A 21,860-nucleotide genomic window follows, 5' to 3' on the forward strand; every position below is an offset into this window, starting at 1 on the left:
TTCAAACAAAGGAGTTAAGTTTACATCATAAGCATTTAAATTGTTACAAATTTAATTGTTCATTCTAGCTCAAGCACTTTTATAGGTATACACATGTCACAACAATTTGAAATGTTTTTACTTAGTTAATAGCAATCCCACTACAATTTTATGATACTCAATAAAAACACAAGCAAACCCCGAGGTGAACAATTACACAAGTTGACCAAATTTCTGTTGTGAAAAGTTCTCAAGGTCAAATATTTTTGGGCTACGTTCAACACATGCTGAAAATTATAAATTTCTTACTAAGTAAAAGGCAATAACTCTACAACGACGAGCAATCCCCAGGTGCATATGCTGACCTCAATGAACAGGCATGTAAACTTTAATGACTCCCTGTAAGGTTTTTCTACATTTTCTACATTCTAGCAGTAAAAGTGAAAAACACAGGTATCAAGTATTTTGCATTTTGATTATTGTCAAGAAAAACACATATAAATTCAGAGATCTAAAGATCTCAAATGTAACACCCAATCTACTTGATGTAATGAACATTCTGAACCTTATACATTTGTTTCACTCGTCAATCAATCTCTTTACAGGTAGTAGAATGGATTCAAACAAGCAGGCTGCGACAGAAGTTTATTTGAAGCTATTACATGGTAAGTAAGGATCCCATGTTGTGAAAAGTTACATGTTGTGACTTAAAAGCCGAAACAAGACTGTGTCAACGATGATACATCTACATGCTTTACTGTACTGGTATCCAAATTGATGACTTACAATTTATTTTAGTATATGTACAAATAAGATGTACAGGGCTCACAGCAAGGGAGTCAGGACAAACTGTTTAAATGTTCTCCCCTTTGGATTTTAAGACAGAACATGATAAAGTCAAGGTTGCCTACTAGAAGTAAGTCCTGAGCTGCTATGTTGTCATGGTGATGCTAAGGGGAGAGTTGTATGCAGCTATTTGTGTATATATGGGGCTACTCCTTGTTGAAAGTACTGGTGTAACTCTCTAGGAACGATGGTTAGGAAACTACCCGCCTATATGACTGAAATACTGTTGGAAAAAGGCGTACAATGAAACAAACAAACAAAAGTTAAAAGCCAATCAGAGGATGGTTTATAAAGAAGCGTTAATCTTTAATAAGTTTACACTGAACAACATTCTCCGTAGAGTACAATGAAGTTTTAACAGCTTTCAAAACACCATAAGGGGCTTTTTTAGTTAACCTGTTGCAAAGTGACTTGGTGAGCTTTTGTGATAACTTTTTGTCCGGCGTCTGTCCGTTTGGCGTCTGTAAACTTTTACCTTTAAAGACATCTCCTCATAAACCGATAAGTCGATTTCATCCAAACTTCATGGGAATGGTCCTTTGATGGTCACCTTTGAAAATTGTTCAAAGAATTTTATTCAATGCAGAAAGAAAAAACTTAAAACATCTTTAAAAACCCAAAGAGGTAGAGCTTAGATATTTGGCATGAAACATCTTCTAGTGAGTATCTATCAAGTTTGTTCAAATAAAAGCCCTGGGGTCAAAATTGGCCCCTCCCCAGGGGGTCATTGCTTTTCTTTATATGTATATAGTAAACACTTAAAAAATCTTCTTTAAAAAAAACGAAAGAGCTAGAGCTTAAATATTTTGCAAGAAAAATTGTCTGATGAGTGTCTACGAAGTTTGTTCAAATAAAAACCCTGCGTTCGAAATTGTAGTAAAAACTTCAAAATTTTCTTTTAATAACCCATAGAGCTAGAGCCTAGATATTAAGTATTCAACATCTTCTAGTAAGTGTCTTCCAATTTGTTCAAATAAAAGCCCCAGGGTTAAATTGGCCCCACCCTGATGGTCTGATTTTCCTTGTATGTTTATTGTAAAAACTTAAAAAATCTTCTTTTAAAAACCCCAAAGAGCTAGAGCTGAAATATTTATTATGAAACATCTTCTAATGGGTGTATACAAGTTTGTTAAAAAAAGACCCTGGGTTAAAATTAGCCCCGGCCTATATACAGGTGAGACATCTCAGGACCATCATGGCTCCTTGTTAATAGCCTCTTATCCTGTTTTAGAATCGATACATTTTTAGCTCGACTATTCGATAAGAATAAGTAGAGCTATTGCAGTCACCCGAGCGTCAGCGTCGGCGTAACCACTTATGTTAAAGTTTTTGTAATAGTTCAAATATTTTCAAAGTCCATAGACATATGGCTTTGAAACTTTGCACACTTGTTCACCATCATGACCCCAACCTGTAGACAGGAGGAGGTAACTCTATCAAGCATTTTGACAGAATTATGCCCCTTTTTTGGCTTAGAATTTACGTTAAAGTTTTTGTAATAGTTCAAATATTTTCAAAGTCCATTGACATATGGCTTTAAAACTTTGCACACTTGTTCACCATCATGACCCCAACCTGTAGACAAGAGGAGGTAACTGTATCAAGCATTTTGACAGAATTATGCCCCTTTTTCGACTTAGAATTTACGTTAAAGTTTTTGTAATAGTTCAAATATTTTCAAAGTCCATTGACATATGGCTTTGAAACTTTGCACACTTGTTCAACATCATGACCCCAACCTGTAAACAGGAGGAGGTAACTCTATCAAGCATTTTGACAGAATTATGCCCCTTTTTCGACTTAGAATTTACGTTAAAGTTTTTGTAATAGTTCAAATATTTTCAAAGTCCATCGACATATGGCTTTGAAACTTTGCACACTTGTTCACCTTCATGACCCCAACCTGTAAACAGGAGGAGGTAACTGTATCAAGCATTTTGACAGAATTATGCCCCTTTTTCGACTTAGAATTTACATTAAAGTTTTTGTAATAGTTCAAATATTTTCAAAGTCCATTAACATATGGCTTTGAAACTTTGCACACTTGTTCAACATCATGACCCCAACCTGTAAACAGGAGGAGGTAACTGTATCAAGCATTTTGACAGAATTATGCCCCTTTTTCGACTTAGAATTTATGTTTAAGTTTTTGTAATAGTTCAAATATTTTCAAAGTCCATTGACATATGGCTTTGAAACTTTGCACACTTGTTCACCATCATGACCCCAACCTGTAAACAGGAGGAGGTAACTGTATCAAGCATTTTTTTTACTATCAAGCACTAAGAATAGTCGAGCGTTGCTGTCCTACCGACAGCTCTTGTTATACACCCGCATAACAAAGATGTAAGGGGGGTATACTGGAATCAGATTGTCCGTCCGGCCGTCCGGCCGTCTGGCCGTCCGGCGTCCGTCGGTTTTTAGCTCATCTGTCACAAAGTGACAGGGTGAGCTTTTGTGATCGCTTTTCGTCCGGCGTCCGTTCGTCCGTCCGTCCGTAACATTTTGCTTTAAATGACATCTCCTCATAAACCACTGAGCCAAATTACATCCAGACTTCACAGGAATGTTCCTTTGGTGGTCACCTTAAAAAATTGTTCAAAGAATTTAATTCCATGCAGAACTCTGGTTGCCATGGCAACCGAAAGAAACATCTTTAAATATCTTCTTTTAAACAATCCTAAGAGCTAGAGCTTAGATATTTGGCATGAAACATGTTCTAGTGAGTGTCTACCAAGTTTGTTCAAATAAAAGCCCTGTGGTCAAAATTGGCCCCGCCCCAGGGGGTCATTGATTTTCCCTATATGCATATAGTAAAAAATTAAAAAATCTTCTTTTAAAGAACCATAAGAGCTAGAGCTTAGATATTTGGCATGAAACATCTTCTATTGAATGTCTACCAAGTTTGTTCAAATAAAGGCCCTGGGGTCAAAATTGACCCCGCCCCAGGGGGTCATAGATTTTCCCTATATGCATATAGTATAAACTTAAAAATCTTCTTTTAAAGAACCCAAAGAGCTAGAGCTAAGATATTTAGCATGAAACATCTTCTAATGAGTGTCTACCAAGTTTGTTCAAATAAAAGCCCTGGGGTCAAAATTGGCCCCGCCCCAGGGGGTCATTGATTTTCCCTATATGCATATAGTAAAAACTTAAAAAATCTTCTTTTAAAGAACTCCAAGAGCTAGAGCTAAGATATTAAGCATGAAACATGTTCTAATGGGTGTCTACCAAGTATGTTAAAAAAAGCCCTGGGGTCAAAACTGGCCCCGCCCGTGGGGGGTCATTGATTTTCCTTATATGTGTATAGCAAAAACTTAAAAATCTTCTTTGAAAAAACCCAAATAGCTAGAGTTTAGATATTAAGCATGAAACATCTTTAAGTAAATATCTACAAAGTTTGTTCAAATAAAAGCCCGGGGGTCAAAACTGGCCCTGCCCCAAGGGTGTCATTGTTTTTAACTATATGCGTATAGTAAAAACTTTAAATCTTCTTTTAAAAAACCCAATGAGCTAGAACTTAGATGTTTAGCATGAAACATCTTCTTATGGGTGTCTACCAAGTCTGTTCAAATAAGCAAATAAAAGCCCTTGGGTAAAAATTGGCCCGGGGGTGTGGGGGGCCTATATACAGGTGAGCGACCTCAGGGCCATCATGGCCCTCTTGTTTCTTGTCCGCCCAATAACTAAAGATTCCTTTGACCCACAGTCTTCATATTTGGCATGGAGGTTAGTCGTGATTAGTAGATGACCCCTATTGATTTTGAGGTCAAAGGTCAAGGTCACAGGGGCCTTGACTTCAAAAAGTTTGTCCGCCCAATAGCTTAAGATTCCCTTTACCCACAGTCATCATATTTGGCAAGGAGGTTAGTCATCATAAGTAAATGACTTCTATTGATTTTGAGGTCACCAGGTTAAAGGTCAAGGTCACAGGCGCCGTAACTTAAAAATGCTTGTCCGCTCAATAACTTAAGATTTCTTTGACCCACAGTCTTCATATTTGGCATGCTGGTGTGTCATGATTTGTAGATCACCCCCATTGATTTTGAGGCCAACAGGTCAAAGGCCAAGGTCACAGGGGCCTTGACTTCAAAAAGCTTGTCCGCCCAATAACTTAAGATTCCTTTGACCCACAGTCTTCATATTTGGCATGGAGGTTAGTCATGATAAGTAGATGACCCCTATCAATTTTGAGGTCACCAGGTCAAAGGTCAAGGTCACAGGGGCCTTGACATCAAAAAGCTTGTCCGCCCAATAACTTAAGATTCCTATGACCCACAGTCTTCATGATTGGCATGGAGGTTAGTTGTGATTAGTAGATGACCCCTATCGATTTTGAGGTCACCAGGCCAAAGGTCAAGGCCACAGGGGCCTTGACTTCAAAAAGCTTGTCCGCCCAATAACTTAAGATTCCTTTGACCCACAGTCTTCATATTTGGCATGGAGGTTAGTCATGATTAGTAGATGACCCCTATTGATTTTGAGGTCACCAGGTCAAAGGTCAAGGTCACAGGGGCCTTGACATCAAAAAGCTTGTCCGCCCAATAACTTAAGATTCCTTTGACCCACAGTCTTCATATTTGGCATGGAGGTTAGTCATGATTAGTAGATGACCCCTATTGATTTTGAGGTCACCAGGTCAAAGGTCAAGGTCACAGGGGCCTTGACTTCAAAAAGCTTGTCCGCCCAATAACTTAAGATTCCTTTGACTCACAGTCTTCATATTTGGCATGGAGGTTAGTCATGATAAGTAGATGACCCCTATCAATTTTGAGGTCACCAGGTCAAAGGTCAAGGTCACAGGGGCCTTGACATCAAAAAGCTTGTCCGCCCAATAACTTAAGATTCCTTTGACCCACAGTCTTCATATTTGGCATGGAGGTTAGTTGTGATTAGTAGATGACCCCTATCGATTTTGAGGTCACCAGGCCAAAGGTCAAGGCCACAGGGGCCTTGACTTCAAAAAGCTTGTCCGCCCAATAACTTAAGATTCCTTTGACCCACAGTCTTCATATTTGGCATGGAGGTTAGTCATGATTAGTAGATGACCCCTATTGATTTTGAGGTCACCAGGTCAAAGGTTAAGGTCACAGGGGCCTTGACTTCAAAAAGCTTGTCCGCCCAATAACTTAAGATTCCTTTGACCCACAGTCTTCATATTTGGCATGGAGGTTAGTCATGATTAGTAAATGATCCGTATTGATTTTGAGGTCACTGGGTCAAAGGTCAAGGTCACAGGGACCTTGTCAAAATAAAGCTTTTCCCCTCAATTGCTTCAGAATGCCTGTCCAGAGTGTATTGATTTTGACATTTTCACATTTGAAGCATGTAGAATACATAACTTAGCAATGCACTGGCTTGGTTACCTCAGATTTGGCAGGGAGGTTGTCCTTGAGTTCTAAATGGCCACTGTTGATTCTGACAAAGTGGTATGCGGGGGTATTTACGCCATGACAGTGGCAGTTCTAGTATTCTGACAGGTAATAATTAGGATACTGTTGTACTTGCCGTTTTGATTAAATGGTCAGAAATATCGTAAATGTTCACGAAGGAAAATCTTAACTAGTACTTTTCATTGTGTAAATGATTGGAATTTTGAATGGTTAAAAAATTATTTAGTCAGTTATCCATAATTGACATTTCTTAAGTTGTTAACCTTGTTCAAGGTAAATGTCACAATTATAGATAAAGACATTCTCATAAGAAGAGTTTGAAGGCACACTTTTTCATGTCCGGACTGTAATATTGTCATGCATTATAGGATTGTAAAATAATTAGCATTTCTACCACATCAAGACAACTTGTCGTGTTTAAAGTGACATGTTTAAAAATTATGTACAATAGATAAAACACAGAATCCCTAAAGAAAGCCCAACACGGCAAAATTGAAAATGTTGCAGGCACGGTTTGATTGAGCCTGTTCATGGACGGTAATGGAAATTGCAAGTTACCGTCCACGCCCCCTAGCACCGGCTTAAGAAGAATTCAACATTTAACATGAACTAGTAAAATTTAGAATTTTGAAACATCCGCAGATGTGTTCATACGGCGGTTAACATGGAACCTTCAATGTGACACAGTAGTGTCATTCCATGAAAAGCGGCGTATGGTCCCCAAGTAAAAGAAAGCGTGTGCCCTAAACGAGAAAACAATGGGCGGAACTAAATAAAATGGAATTTTGAAAGGGGATCTGAGGTTATGAAGCCTGCATATCACAGACATAACCAAAAAAAACATTAATTTCGTCCAAGGCATTTTGTTATGATTCATATGATTGGAACCATGATAAGCATTATGATTATATCAGTCTTATTTTAGACCCAGGCGAGATATTACAAATTGATGTATGATGCCTATATGTCATTTTAAACAGGCATGTGAGGAAAATAATATTATGATATTGTCTTGCAGAAGCCACAGAGGCATTGGAAGAGTCAATAAGCAAGGGATATACTGCCCAAAACATAGCAGGTATATATACTGTAAATTGCATAGCATTATAATGAACAGTTACTGATATTACTCTATACCGTTTTTACTTTTAAAAAGATAATATTTGCCTTGTCTTGTTCACAACCTCATAACTGAAAGTATTTTGAACATGCTTGCTGTGCTGTTCATATTGATGAACATAAGTCAGCATATTGATAACCAATGTTAAACTACAGAAAATATATGAACGTATGTACAGCAAAGGTGATGCATTTCAATGTTGTTCAAAACTTTTTCTTTTGATTTTGTAATATAATAAAATCTTCTTGATTTGCTCTTCATGGACCACTATCAGAAAATAAACTCGGACATTTATGTTGAAAATCGGCAAAAAACCTTCAAACAAAGAAGTTAATTTTAAACCATAAGCATTTAAACAGTAAAAAAATTTTTTATGTTAGGACACCGCTAATAAATTAATGATGTATTTATATGATTGTATCATAGTTTGGGGAGCTTTCTGTTGAAAATGTGTCAGAGTTAAATCGTATACATATACATGCACAGTGCGTTAACTGGAGTGCAGGTATTAGTTACGGCACTCCAGAGCATGCCCATTGATTGGTTCATTTTTGCTGGAGTTTACTTATTGTGACGGAAGAGAAAGGGAAAGCAACAGAGCTATCATATTCAGATGCTCGTTTATTGGTTACTTCTTCCCAGAGTTTTATATTGTGACAACAGGGAAGGTGTTTTTATGTTTGACTATGATACAAAAGAGAAAGAACATCAAAACATTCGGCAATCTGATTTATACTTGGGGGCTTTGTCCCCTTGTACAAACAGATAGCCTCGTGTTTCGTTGCTCTTTCTATTACTTGTATAACAAACAGCATCAAATAAAGCTCGACTATTTATAAAAAGACAGAGGTATTGCTACAGTCATGGCAGCATTCTAGTTGCCATCCACAAACTTTAACATAGACCATGACTTTTTAAGTTCTTGGTGTTTTTATGCCCCCACAATGTGGGAGCATATAGCGTTGCACTTGTCCGTCCGTCCGTCAATCCGTACGTCCGTCCGTCCGTACGTCCCGAAATCTTGTGAACGCAACTCCTCTTAAACCGGATGGCAGATTTTGCTTAAACTTACAGGGATGAACAACCTTAATGTGTAGATGGTAGTAAAGGAAGGAATTTTCGCTGCGACTAAATTTAACAGAATTATGGCCCTTTGTTGATTTTTTCACTAGATACTATGTAGAAATTTTGTGAACGCAACTCCTCTTAAACCGGATGGCAGATTTTGCTTAAGCTTACAGGGATGAACAACCTTCAGGTGTAAATGGTAGTAAAGGAAGGAATTTTCGCTGCGACCAAATTTAACAGAATTATGGCCCTTTGTTGATTTTTTCACTATATACTATGTAGAAATTTTGTGAATGCAACTCCTCTTAAACCGGATGGCAGATTTTGCTTAAACTTCCAGGGATGAACAACCTTAATGTGTAGATGGTAGTAAAGAAAGGAATTTTTGCTGCAACCAAATTTAACAGAATTATGGCCCTTTGTTGATTTTTTCATTATATACTATGTAGAAATTTTGTGAACGCAACTCCTCTTAAACCGGATGGCAGATTTTGCTTAAACTTCCAAGGATTAACAACCTTAATGTGTAGATGGTAGTAAAGGAAGGAATTTTTGCTGCGACCAAATTTAACAGAATTATGGCCCTTTGTCGATTTTTAGTTTTCAACTTGTGGCACATGTAGTCCAAAAAATATTTGACCTAGAGTCATAAGATTGACAGAACAGTGGCGAGTGGGGGCATCCGTGTCCTATGGACACATTTCTAGTTTCTTAATTCTTTGCCACAACAATCTCTGTGACAAGACTGTCAAGTAGACCAAATTAAACTTAACCTTCATTCGTTAACTGTCAAGGTCAAATTGTTGAATTTTGGTTAAATAGTCTTAATTTTGTTATTTATGTATGGATTTGAATTATACTGGGACAAAAGAAGACATGTTACGAAAAAGACATATTTAATTAGGAAAGCTGCTACCTTGATCTGTAATTGATCTTGAACTTTAAGATCAAATTAATGAAATTCTTTTTTTCATTCTGTAGCTATAACTTTGTTATTTACAAATGGATTAACTTCATATTTATTTTAAATCGCCTCCGTGGTCGAGGGGTTGGAGTCGATGACCTATAATCCAGTTACCTCTCTGGCGTGGGTTTGATCCCCGGGAGATGCTCTGGTAGTTTAGCACAGAGGAAGGTAGTCTAGTCCTGGTGTAACTCTCTAGGAATGATGGTTAGGAAACTACCTGCCTATATGACTGAAATACTGTAAGGAAAAGGCTAAAACGAAACAACAAACAAACAAACAATAACTTCATATTTAGATTTTACATCTTTCCCTTATAGCTAGCTCACATGTCACAAAGTGACAACGTGAGCTTCTGTGATCACAGTTTGTCGAGTGTCTGTCTGTCTGTCTGTCTGCCCATAAACATTTACTTTAAATGACATTTCCTCATAAACTCACTGCTAAGCCAATTTCATTCAAACTTCAAAGGAAATGTTCCTTTGGTAGTCACCTTTCAGGATTGCTCAAAAAATTAAATTCCATGCAGAACTCTGATTTTGCCATGGCAACCGACTTAAAAATCTTCTATCTAAAATTTCAAAGAGCTAGAGCTTAGATATTTGGAATGAACCAGCTTCTTATGAGTATCTGCCAAGTTTGTTAAAATAAACGCCCTTGGATCAAAATTGGTCAAGCCCCAAGGTGTGATTGATTTTCCTAATGTGTTAATAGTAAAAACAAAAGAAAATTTCTTAAAATAAAAAACAAATAGATAGCTAGAGCTAAGATATTTAGCTTGAAACAGTTTCCTGTGAGTTTCTACTAAGTTTGTTCAAATAAAAGCCTTTTGGGTCCGCTTTAAAATAACCCAAAAAAAAGCTACAGCTAAGATAATTAGCGAAACTAAATAGTGTCTACCAAATTTGTTCTTATGAAAGCCTGGGGTCAAAATTGGCCTCATCCAAGGTGGGTCATTGATTTTCTTTATATGTTTATAGTAAAAACTTAATGATTCATCTTAAAAAAAAGAGCTAGAGCTTAAATATTAAGCATGAAACATCCTTAAATGGGTTCTACCAAGTTTGATCAAATTTAAGTCTAGAGTACAAATTGGCTCTGCCCTTGGGGGTCATTGACTTTCCTTATATGTAAGCTAGAGCTTAGATTTTTAGCATGAAACATCTTCTAAGGAATGCCTACCTTAGTTGTTCAAATTAAAGCCCTGGGGTCAAAAATGGCCCAACCCCAGGGGGTCATTGATTTTCCTTACAAGTACATGTCTTTTGGAACTGTTGTTTTCCCTTAACAATAGCAACCAGTTATGTTTATACACATGCGCTATTTCAGATACAAATATGAATTTTTAGCTCACCTGTCACAAAGTGACAGGGTGAGCTTTTGTGATCGCTTTTCTTCCGGCGTCCGTCGTCCGTCCGTCGTCCGTCCGTCGTCCGTCGTCCGTAAACTTTTACTTTAAATGACATCTCCTCATAAACCACAAGGCCAATTTCATCCAAACTTCACAGGAATGTTCCTTTGGTGGTCACCTTTAAAAATTGTTCAAAGAATTTAATTCCATGCAGAACTCTGGTTGCCATGGCAACCGAAAGAAAAAACTTTAAATATCTTCTTTTAAAAAACCATAAGAGTTAGAGCTTAGATATTTGGCATGAAACATCTTCTAGTGAGTGTCTACCAAGTTTGTTCAAATAAAGGCCCTGGGGTCAAAATTGGCCCCGCCCCGGGGGGTCATTGATTTTACCTATATGCATAAAGTGAAAACTTAAAAAATCTTCTTTTAAAGAACTCAAAGAGCTATGGCTAAGATATTGAGCATCAAACATGTTCTAATAGGTGTCTATCAAGTTTGTTCAAAGAAAAGCCCTGGGGTCAAAATTGGCCCCGCCCCAGGGGGTCATTGATTTTCTCTATATGCATATAGTAAAAACTTAAAAAATCTTCTTTTAAAGAACCAAAAGAGTTAGAGCTAAGATATTTAGCATGAAACATGTTCTAATAAGTGTCTACCAAGTTTGTTCAAATAAAAGCCCTGGGGTCAAAATTGACCCCGCCCGGGGGGGTCATTGATTTTTCCCTATATATGCATATAGTTAAAACTTAAAAATCTTCTTTTAAAGAACTCAAAGAGCTTTGGTTAAGATATTTAGCATCAAACATGTTCTAATAGGTGTCTACCAAGTTTGTTCAAATAAAAGCCCTGGGGTCAAAATTGGCCCCGCCCCGGGGGTCATTGATTTTCCTTATATGTGTATAGCAAAAACTTAAAAAATCTTTTTTGAAAAAACCCAAATAGCTAGAGTTAAGATATTAAGCATGAAACATCTTTTAGTGAGTGTCTACAAAGTTTGTTCAAATAAAAGACCTGGGGTCAAAATTGGCCCTGCCCCGGGGTCATTGATTTTCCTTATATGTGTATAGCAAAAACTTAAAATCTTCTTTGAAAAAAACCAAATAGTTTAGATATTAAGCATGAAATATATTCTAGTAAGTGTCTACAAAGTTTGTTCAAATAAAAACCCTGGGGTCATAACTGGCCCGGCCCCAGGCGTGTCATTGTTTTTAACTATATGTGTATAGTAAAAACTTTAAAAAAATCTTCTTTTAAATAGCCCAATGAGCTAGAGCTTAGATGTTTAGCATGAAACATTTTCTTATGGGTGTCTACCAAGTATGTGCAAATAAAAGCCCTTTGGTTAAATTGGCCCTGCAATGTTTGGGGGGGGGGGTTGGGGCGGCCTATAAACAGGTGAGCGACCTCAGGGCCATCATGGCCCTCTTGTTTTGATATCTATTTAAGATGTAGATGTCATATCTGCTTTTGTTTATTATAAAGTAATATTACTTGTTCCTTGTCATGGACAGTTTTATATTCAGGTGAGCCATTTCAGGGCCATCATGACCCTCTCGTTTCTTTAAGCTATGCCATTTGGACCATGTGCACATGCAGTTTCAGATGTAAAATTGAACTTTGGTACCAGCCGCCCCCCATATTTTGATGAATTGACATACTTTCTTATCCTTATCATGTACGGCTATGAAATTTGACCGTGTGCACGGATGTGTAAAATTAATCATTGAACATTATGGTAAGGCCATCCTTAAAAAATGTTTGTTTGCAGTAACCCGACCCAAAATTTTCAAGGTGGGTAGGTAGGTCGATTTTTTTTTTATTGAACTGTACTCCCAAATTAACATGGAATTTCAAAATGCTGGACAATATATGCTTTGATAATCAGTGGTAACAATTAATACATTGATAACTGAATTCTAATTTAATAAGACCTACATTTTATTTCTTCTATTAACCTTTAAAAGAACGAAAACAAAGCACAAGGCATAATTTTCTGATTCAAAAAAATTTTTTTTTTATCCAGACCATGAAAAAAAATTTTGAGTAGGGGCAAATTTTGTGAGTCGGTCGCGTTACTGCAAACAAACATTTTTTTAAGGATGGCCTAATGATTCATACTTTGACAAAACAGCAAGTGTGATGAAACCTACCTTTTGAAATAAAAAAAGGAATTTTTTTTTTTTAGATTTGTTTAAATATTAATATTTTATTTTGCTTGCCTTTAGAAGAAGTAAAACAGTTGAAAGTCTTACCTGTCTGGAGGTTGCTCTTGTTATTTGTGCCATTTGCAACATTCTTTTATGTATTTCAGTGTAGATTGTATCATGCTACAAATGTACATTAAGACTGAGAAGTCAGGAACTAAGTTAAAGATACAAATATGATAATTTTAAATTGAACTTTTGAAAAATAAATCTGAACTCATGATAATGGAGTTAGAGGGTGAGTTATATTGCAAAAAGAAGATTGTTTCTAGATTTAAAATGGAGGATTTTGTGATGTTGGAAATTTATAACATTTATTCTTATTGATGCGTTTTTTATTTTCAATAGTTGTGGTTACTGCCAAATTAGCTTTAGAAGGTGATGAGAGTATCAAACCTCAACTTGAACGAATCAAAGATATGTTCATTGAAGTCATAGAAGGGAAACCAATTCAAGAGATCCTAGACATTCCAAAGGGGTACGAATACATTTTAAAGACGTTCAAAGACCTGCTTTCTCACATAGAACAAACAACTGGTGCAAAAGCAACTGATCCGAAAAAAGCGTGTATAAATCTTCAATTTAGTTGTGAAACTGAAGTGGAAAAACTCAAACTTTTGAAATATTTTGCAAGTGATGACCATAAATATTGTATAGCGGACTTTGCCAATAAAATATCAAATTTTGTTGGAAGTCCAATAGGAGTCCATGTGTCTTTCAAAATAAGTGATGAAAGTTTGTTAAGCATTCTGCAGGAAGGAGGTAAAGTATACAAAACATTTGTAAATCACTTTTTAGTAATTGCATTATTATGCCCCCACTTCGAAGAAGAGGGGGTATATTGCTTTGCACTTGTCGGTCCGTCGGTCCGTAGACCAGAAAGTTTCCGAGTGATAACTAAAGAACCCTTAGGCCTAGGAACTTCAAACTTGGTATGGTGATTGGTCATGACCAGTAGATAACCCCTATTGATTTTGGGGTCAAAGGTCAAGGTCACATTGGCTTTGTATGTTAAAACGGTTTCCGATCAATAACTAAAGAACGCATAGGCCTAGAAACTTCAAACTTGATATGGTGATTGTTCATGACCAGCAGATGACCCCTATTGATTTTTGGGGTCAAGGGGTCAAAGGTCAAGGTCACATTGACCTTGTAGGTAAAAACAGTTTCTGAGTGATAACTAAAGAACCCTTAGGCCTAGGAACTTCAAACTTGGTATGGTGATTGGTCATGACCAGCAGATGACCCCTATTGATTTTGGGGTCAAGGGGTCAAAAGTCAAGGTCACATTGACCTTGTATGTTAAAACGGTTTCCGATCAATAACTAAAGAACGCATAGGCCTAGGAACTTCAAACTTGATATGGTGATTGTTCATGACCAGCAGATGACCCCTATTGATTTTGGGGTCAAAGGTCAAGGTCACATTGACCTTGTATGTTAAAACGGTTTCCGATCAATAACTAAAGAACGCATAGGCCTAGGAACTTCAAACTTGATATGGTGATTGTTCATGACCAGCAGATGACCCCTATTGATTTTGGTGTCAAGGAGTCAAAGGTCAAGGTCACATTGACCTTGTAGGTAAAAACGGTTTCCAAGTGATAACTAAAGAACCCTTAGGCCTAGGAACTTCAAACTTGGTATGGTGATTGGTTATGACCAGTTGATGACCCCTATTGATTTTGGGGTCAAGGGGTCAAAGGTCAAGGTCACATTGACCTTTTAGATAAAAACCATTTCCGATCAATAGCTAAAGAACGCTTAGGCCTAGGTACTTCAAACTTGGTGTGATGATTGGTCATGACCATCAGATGACCCCTATTGATTTTGGGGTCAAGGGGCCAAAGGTCAAGGTCACATTGACCTTGTAGGTGAAAACGGTTTCTGATCAATAAATAAATAACGCTTAGGCCTAGGAACTTCAAACTTGGTATCATGATTGTCATGACCAGTTGATGACCCCTATTGATTTTGGGGTCAAGCGGTCAAAAGTCAAGGTCAAATTGACCTTGTATGTTGAAACGGTTTCCGATCAATAACTAAAGAACGCATAGGCCTAGGAACTTCAAACTTGATATGGTGATTATTCATGACCAGCAGATGACCCCTATTGATTTTGGGGTCAAGGGGTCAAAGGTCAAGGTCACATTGACCTTGTAGGTAAAAACCTGTTTCCGATCAATAACTAAAGAACCCTTAGGCCTAGGAACTTCAAACTTGGTATGGTGATTGGTCATGACCAGCAGATGACCCCTATTGATTTTGGGGTCAAGGAGTCAAAGGTCAAGATCACATTGACCTTTTAGGTAAAAACCGTTTCCGATCAATAACTAAAGAACACTTAGGCTTAGGTACTTCAAACTTGGTATGATGATTGGTCATGACCATCAGATGACCCCTATTGATTTTGGGGTCAAGGGGTCAAAGGTCACATTGACGTTGTAGGTGAAAACGGTTTCCGATCAATAAATAAATAACGCTTAGGCCTAGGAACTTCAAACTTGGTATCATGATTAGTCATGACCAGCAGATTACCCCTATTGATTTTAGGGTCAAGGGGTCAAAGGTCAAGGTCACATTGACTTTGTAGGTAAAAACGGTTTCCGATCAATAACTAAAGAACGCTTAGGCCTAGGAACTTCAAACTTGGTATGATGATTGGTCATGACCAGCAGATGACCCCTATTGATTTAGGGGTCAAGGGGTCAAAGGTCAAGGTCACATTGATCTTGTAGGTAAAAACGGTTTCCGATCAATAACTTAAGAACCCTTAGGCCTAGAGACTTCAAACTTGGTAAGATGATTGGTCATGACCAGCAGATGACGCCTATTGATATTGGGGTCAAGGGGTCAATGTCATAGTGACCTTGTACTTAATGACCGTTTCTGACCAATAACTCAACAACTCAAGTTGCCTTGGTTGATATTTTATGTGCTTTTGGTATACACATTTGAAGGTCTTATGTAATATAACAACTTGGCTGTCATTAATGAGGCCTATGTGATTCATAAAATTTATGTATATATTATTTGGTATGATTTTTTTTAACTTTAATTGCTGCACACAACCTATGGGGTCACAATAATTAACACCTTGTGACTAGTCATGACCAGTAGATACTAGAAAACCCTTATTAATTACTTGTTCACTGGGTCAGAAGTCATGCATAATAACCTGATCACATGACAAATTGGCTGCCGATAGGGGGCATACATGTTTTACAAACATATATTGTTTTGTTTTATTTTGAGCTCACCTGAGCAAATGCTCAGGATGAGCTATTAGGATCACTCTTCGTCCGTCGTCTGTCGTACGTTGTCCGTTCACACTTAGCTCACTCGTCGTACGTCGTCCGTTGTCCGTTCACACTTTTCAAACGACATCTCCTCTGAAACCATAAGGCAGATCATAATGAAACTACACAGGGATGTTCCTTGTGTGAAGCCTTAACAAAGTTGTTCAAAGAATTCCATTCCATGCAGAACTCTGGTTGCGATGGCAACCAAAAGAAAAAACTTTAAACATCTTCTTCTAAAAAACCCAAAGAGCTAGAGCTTAGATATTTGGCATGAAACATCTTCTAGTGAGTGTCTACAAGATTGTTCAAATAAAAGCCCTGGGGTCAAAATTGGCCCAGCCCCAGGGGGTCATTGATTTTCCCTATATTGCATATAGTAATTAAAAACTTAAAAATCTTCTTTTAAAGAACCAAAGAGCTAGAGCTAAGATATTTAGCATAAACATGTTCTAATGGGTGTCTACCAAGTTTGTTCAAATAAAAGCCCTTGGATTAAAATTGGCCCTGCCAGGGGGAGGGGGGAGGGGGCAAAAGTCATTGTTTTTCATTATTTGTGTATAGTAAAAACTTACCATCATGAAACATCTTCTAATGGGTGTCTTCCAAGTTTGTTCAAATAAAAGCCCTTTGGTTTAAACTAGCCCCGCCCTGGGGGCCTATGTACAGGTGAGCGACCCCAGGGCCATCATGGCCCTCTTGTTTACACTTTGCCCTGCACCTTCGCTAATCAGCATGTTGCTCCATGCGGACGCCATTTTAACTTGTTAATAATCGCCTTTTCGCTTGGAGGGGTTGCGGGACAAAAACAGGCTTATTAGTGGGGGCGTGCGGGAAGTTTTATTTATGACTGTGTAACGTTGAAGCATGTTATTGCAAGTTGTTAGTTATTATGACTTTGACATCAATAATTTTTTTGAGTGCGTCACTGTCGCCAACATGTAGAGCTGTCATTGAATATTGCGATATTTATATATCATCGATACTCATCATCAAATCCAATATCGATACATACTTTCAAATATCAATACAAGCTAAAATTTATTTATTTCAGTTAGTGAATTTACCTTTCTACTTTGCCTAATAAGAGAAGTCACTTTTTAGCTCACCAGTAGGTGAGCTATTAGTATCAAAAGGGGATGCTCCGTCGTCATGCGTCAATAATCGTCTTCTTCTCTGAAACTGCTAGGCAGATGTACTTCAAATTTGGTCTGTAGCATCCTTGTGACAGTCACACTTAAATTTGCTCATGTCATTTCAATTGGCCCCTTTTAGGGGTCATCAGAGCTAAAAATAGAAAAAAACTTAAAATATCATCTACTACAGAACTAATTGATTGGGAATTACCAAACTTTGTCTATACCATTCTTAGGTAGTCTGTTATCAAGTTTGCTCATAGTAATTTGATTGGCCCCTTTAAGGGATCTCTAGGGCTAAAAATAGTAAAACCTTAAAACGTCTATTTCTACAGAACTAATTGATGGATTATCACCAAACTTTGTCTGTAGCATTCTTGGATAGTCTTTTACCAAGTTTGCTCATATTAATTTGATTGGCCCCTTTATGGGGCTTCTAAAGCTAAAAATCGAAAAACATTTAAACGTCAATTTCTACAGAACTTATTGATGGATGATCACCAAACTTTGTTTATAGCATTCTTGTGTAGTCTTTAACAAAGTTCGCTAATATTAATTTGATTGGCCCCTTTTAGGGGCTGCTAAAGCTAAAAATCGAAAAACCTTTAAACATTTTCAACTACAGAACTAATTGATGAATGATCACCAAACTTTGTCTGTAGCATTCTTAGGTATTCTTTTATCAAGTTTGCTCATATTAATTTGATTAGCCCCTTTTAGGGGCCACTAAAGCTTAAAATAGAAAAACTTTGAACATTATTTTCTTCTTAAATAATCTTAGGTAGTCTTTTATCAAGTTTGCTCATATTAAGTTGATTGGCCCTGTTTAAGCTAAAGCTTAAATGCCCCAGGTCATGGCATTTTTTCAAATTATTGTTTATAGATATTCTATGCTCAAATTTACTATTAGAATATATTGACAATGGATAATTTCCAACATTGAAAAGCAGTTGTTTCTGGTGAGCGACTTAGGGCCATCCTTGCCCTCTTGTATAGTATATATACTTTGAAAAACTTCTTTAAAACTACAAGGGTTATATCTTAGATATTTAGCATGAAACATTGTCTGGTGAACCTCCATTTAATTTGTTCAAATTATAGATCTTTGGCTAAAACAAACCCCCCTTAGTGGACCATTCTGGCATTCATTTTCCTTATATGTTAATAGTAAAAATGAAAGAAGTTTTCTTCAAAACATTGTCTTATCACTCTTATGAACCTTTGCAAAAAATATATTATTCAAATTATAGCTCTTGGAATCCAAAAATGCCCCGTCCCGGGGAATATATATTTTCCCAAATTTATAAATTAGTCAAAGCTGAAATCAAATTCTTCTTTAAAAAAACAAGGTCTAAAAAATTTAGTTTAAAAAATAAACACATGATAATTTTCATATAAATTTTTTTTAATCTAATACCTGACCAAGCTCTTTTTTTGTGCATATCTTTGTTTTTCCCAGAATTTGATTTTTACCCCCCGAGCAGCCCAGGCTGCCTTTTTACACATTGAACCCCCGAAAATGTCCAAAAATTGGGTTCAAAGGGGTTTTTTGGTTTTTTAAAAGGTCAAGTTCAATTTGGATTTTGGGTCAAAACTAGGCACAACCAAAATATGGAAACACCTGCCAAACTCTACTTTTTCCCTGAATATCAGAAATTTTTTTTGGGTTTTCAATCAAGGTAAATAGGGGTCACCTGGGTAAAAAAACTAGTCCACACCAAAGGGAAAAAAAATGTAAAAACTTCAGGGATACTGTTCCGCCCAATACCCGGGGAAAGGAAATGGGATGGGCCCAAAATAAAGGACAATAAAAGGGGCATCATGATTATTTTGGTCAATTTGGGGCCCTTTCTTTTTTTGCCTCGAAAATTTGCGATTAACCTTTTCCCCGAAAGAAATACTGAAAAAAATTAAAAAAAATCTTCTATTCTCAACTTATAAAACAGAAAAACATTTTGCACAAAACATTTTCTTTGGGATCTTAAGAAAAAGTTTTAAATTATACCCTTGGGGCAAAATGGCCCCGCGCAGGGGGCTTTTTTTCCAAACAGTATAACTTAAAATTATTAATTTTCATCATCCGATGTGGGGTAATAGCGATTCACCTTTTTTTGTGGTTAGGGGTTTGTTGGTTATGTTTAGTGGTTTCAGGGTATATTTTTTTGATCATAAGTAAATTAAAAAAAATCCCTTCAAACCGGTTAGTCCAAAGTCAACCAAACTTTGCAGGTTTGTTCATTTGATGAATGGCTCCAAAAAGTTGTTTGAAAAAAATTTGATTCCGGTATGCAGGAATCTGGTTTCATAGCAACCAAAAAAAATAATAATTAAAATCTTCTAGAGACCCACATTTAGGCCTAGAGCTTTCAAATTTCCCCAAAGTGTCAAAATTGGCCCCCTCCATGGGTCTTAGGTTTTCGGTATATGAATATAGACATTTGTAAAAACTTTAAAAAATGGAATGAAGCATTGTGTAGAAGACCTCTTCCAAGGTTTTTCAAATTATAGTCCTGGGGTCAAATTGGCACCGCCCCAGGGGCCATTGATTTTTATTATGTACATATAGTAAAAACTTGAAAAAAAAATTCTAGTATATATATGAAGGAAAACAACTTTTTGACTATCTTTTTACATGTGTTAATGTTATGCAGTTTTCTATGAAAATATTCTAAAGCTTGGAGTAATTCTATATTTTGCAAAGGGGAAATGTCTGTTTTGAAGATTTTTAGAAGGCAAAAACTCTACGGGGTTTTAGGCTTTCCGGAAAAATTTAAAACTTTTTACACAAAAAAGGGACTTTATTATTCACCAAAAAATTAATTTGCAAAAACAAAAATAAATTTAAAATCATCTTTTTACCTTTTATGGTCGATCGGTTCTTTCAAACCCCTTTTCCCTTTTTAAAGCGCAACTGAGCAAATGGCTCAGGGGAGCTTTTGCCCCTCACCAAGGGTTGTAACTGTCTTTTTTTTCAAACCAGACTGCAAACTTTACGGGGAATGCCCTTTTGTTGGCCCCCTTCCAAAAGTTTTAAATTTGTTTGGGTTGTTTTAAAGTAGATCACAGGGCCAGAAAAGGAGATTCAAAAATGGAAATTAAAAAATATTTTCTTGTCTGAAAGTACAAGGCCCACCTTTGATATTTGGTAAATAAAAAATATTTTCTTGTCTGAAAGTACAAGGCCCACCTTTGATATTTGGTATATGATATCATCTGTAGGTCCACAACCAAAGTTGTCCAAATTCTGTCCTTAGTGTCAAAATTTGCTCCGGCCCGGAGTGGGGGGGGGGGGGGTTTAATAGCTTTTCCTTATATTTTTAAGTTAATAAAAGTATATATGGAGAATAGAAATAGAATATTATATACATGTTCATATATAACAGAGCTTTTTTAAAATTAATATTAATGTTGAAGTTTTCTCTGATTTGTTCATAATCTTCTACTTTAAACAGACTTTCATTCACTTCATTTGTAGATTCCGGAAGAAAGTCTCAAAAAGATTCCTTCAAATTTGATGGTCGATTGATACTTCTTGATAGCAACCAGATACATACTTTGGAAACTTCATTAGATGAAAACCCTATAGGGCAAGGTGGAATTGGTACAGTTTATCGTTTGCAAGTAAGTAAATGTTTTCTTTTTAATAGCTTCTGTTACGTCCATATTTATTTTTTGATGATCTTGACTTTATATAATCTACATACAAGATTGCAGAGTATATTTTATTGTTTTCAGATAAAGGAATTGTGAAGATATATAAATTTGTTACAAATATTTTGTTTGTTCAGTTACACTTTTTTCTAAATAATAATGTATTTAAAATGGTATAAAAGTTTTTAATTTGTAGCATGTCTGTTTAAAAGAGAAAGTAAAACTATGATGCGGCATTGTTGTTGTCATGCAAAAACTTAAAAGTAGCCCATTTCTAAAACAATTATGAATTAATATTAAACTTTGAATGCATGCTTATGGTTACAAAAGGCAGATATAAAATTCAGGAAGTTATCTTGAAAACATTTATTAGTAGTTAATATGCTCTTTTTTAACTTAATTTTTTGTCAAAACTGCTTACTAGTAGAATGATTCAAGAATGATGTCAATGGTATGAAAGTACCAGTGAATCTAGGATACTTTGTGTAACAACAAGGCACAGTTAATAAACAAGGGGCATTAGTCTGAAAGCTATATTGCTATAATTTTTTAGTTATGCCCCTTTTTACTTAGATTTTTTTGTCTTATAATTAATAGCATGATTTCAAAACTATTAAAGCCTTCAGCTTGAAACTTGCAATACTTAATTTTGCAATACTTAATTTTCTTGACAAGGGACAGCTGTAAGACAAGAGACGTTATCCTGAAAGCAATGCATAAAAGAATATTTTTTAAGTTTTTACTATATGCATATAGGGAAAATCAATGACCCCTGGGGCGGGGCCAATTTTGACCCAAGGGCTATTATTTGAACAAACTTGGTAGACACTCACTAGAAGATGTTTCA

General features: G+C 36.5%; 1 protein-coding gene across 1 annotated transcript; it reads left to right on the plus strand.

Moving 5' to 3' along the window:
- Positions 1-515: 515 nt before the first annotated feature.
- Positions 516-20,983, plus strand: LOC132733844 (uncharacterized; the record flags this gene model as incomplete). Its single annotated transcript, XM_060720563.1, has 4 exons — positions 516-644; positions 7,237-7,296; positions 13,277-13,690; positions 20,838-20,983. Coding segments are annotated over exons 1-4 (735 nt in total), but the record flags the coding sequence as incomplete, so codon positions are not given.
- Between the last annotated feature and the right edge of the window lie 877 nt (positions 20,984-21,860).

The sequence above is a fragment of the Ruditapes philippinarum genome, unplaced genomic scaffold, assembly GCF_026571515.1.
Source record: "Ruditapes philippinarum isolate M1 unplaced genomic scaffold, ASM2657151v2 ctg9737_1_1_1_1, whole genome shotgun sequence".
NCBI classification, from domain to species: domain Eukaryota; kingdom Metazoa; phylum Mollusca; class Bivalvia; order Venerida; family Veneridae; genus Ruditapes; species Ruditapes philippinarum.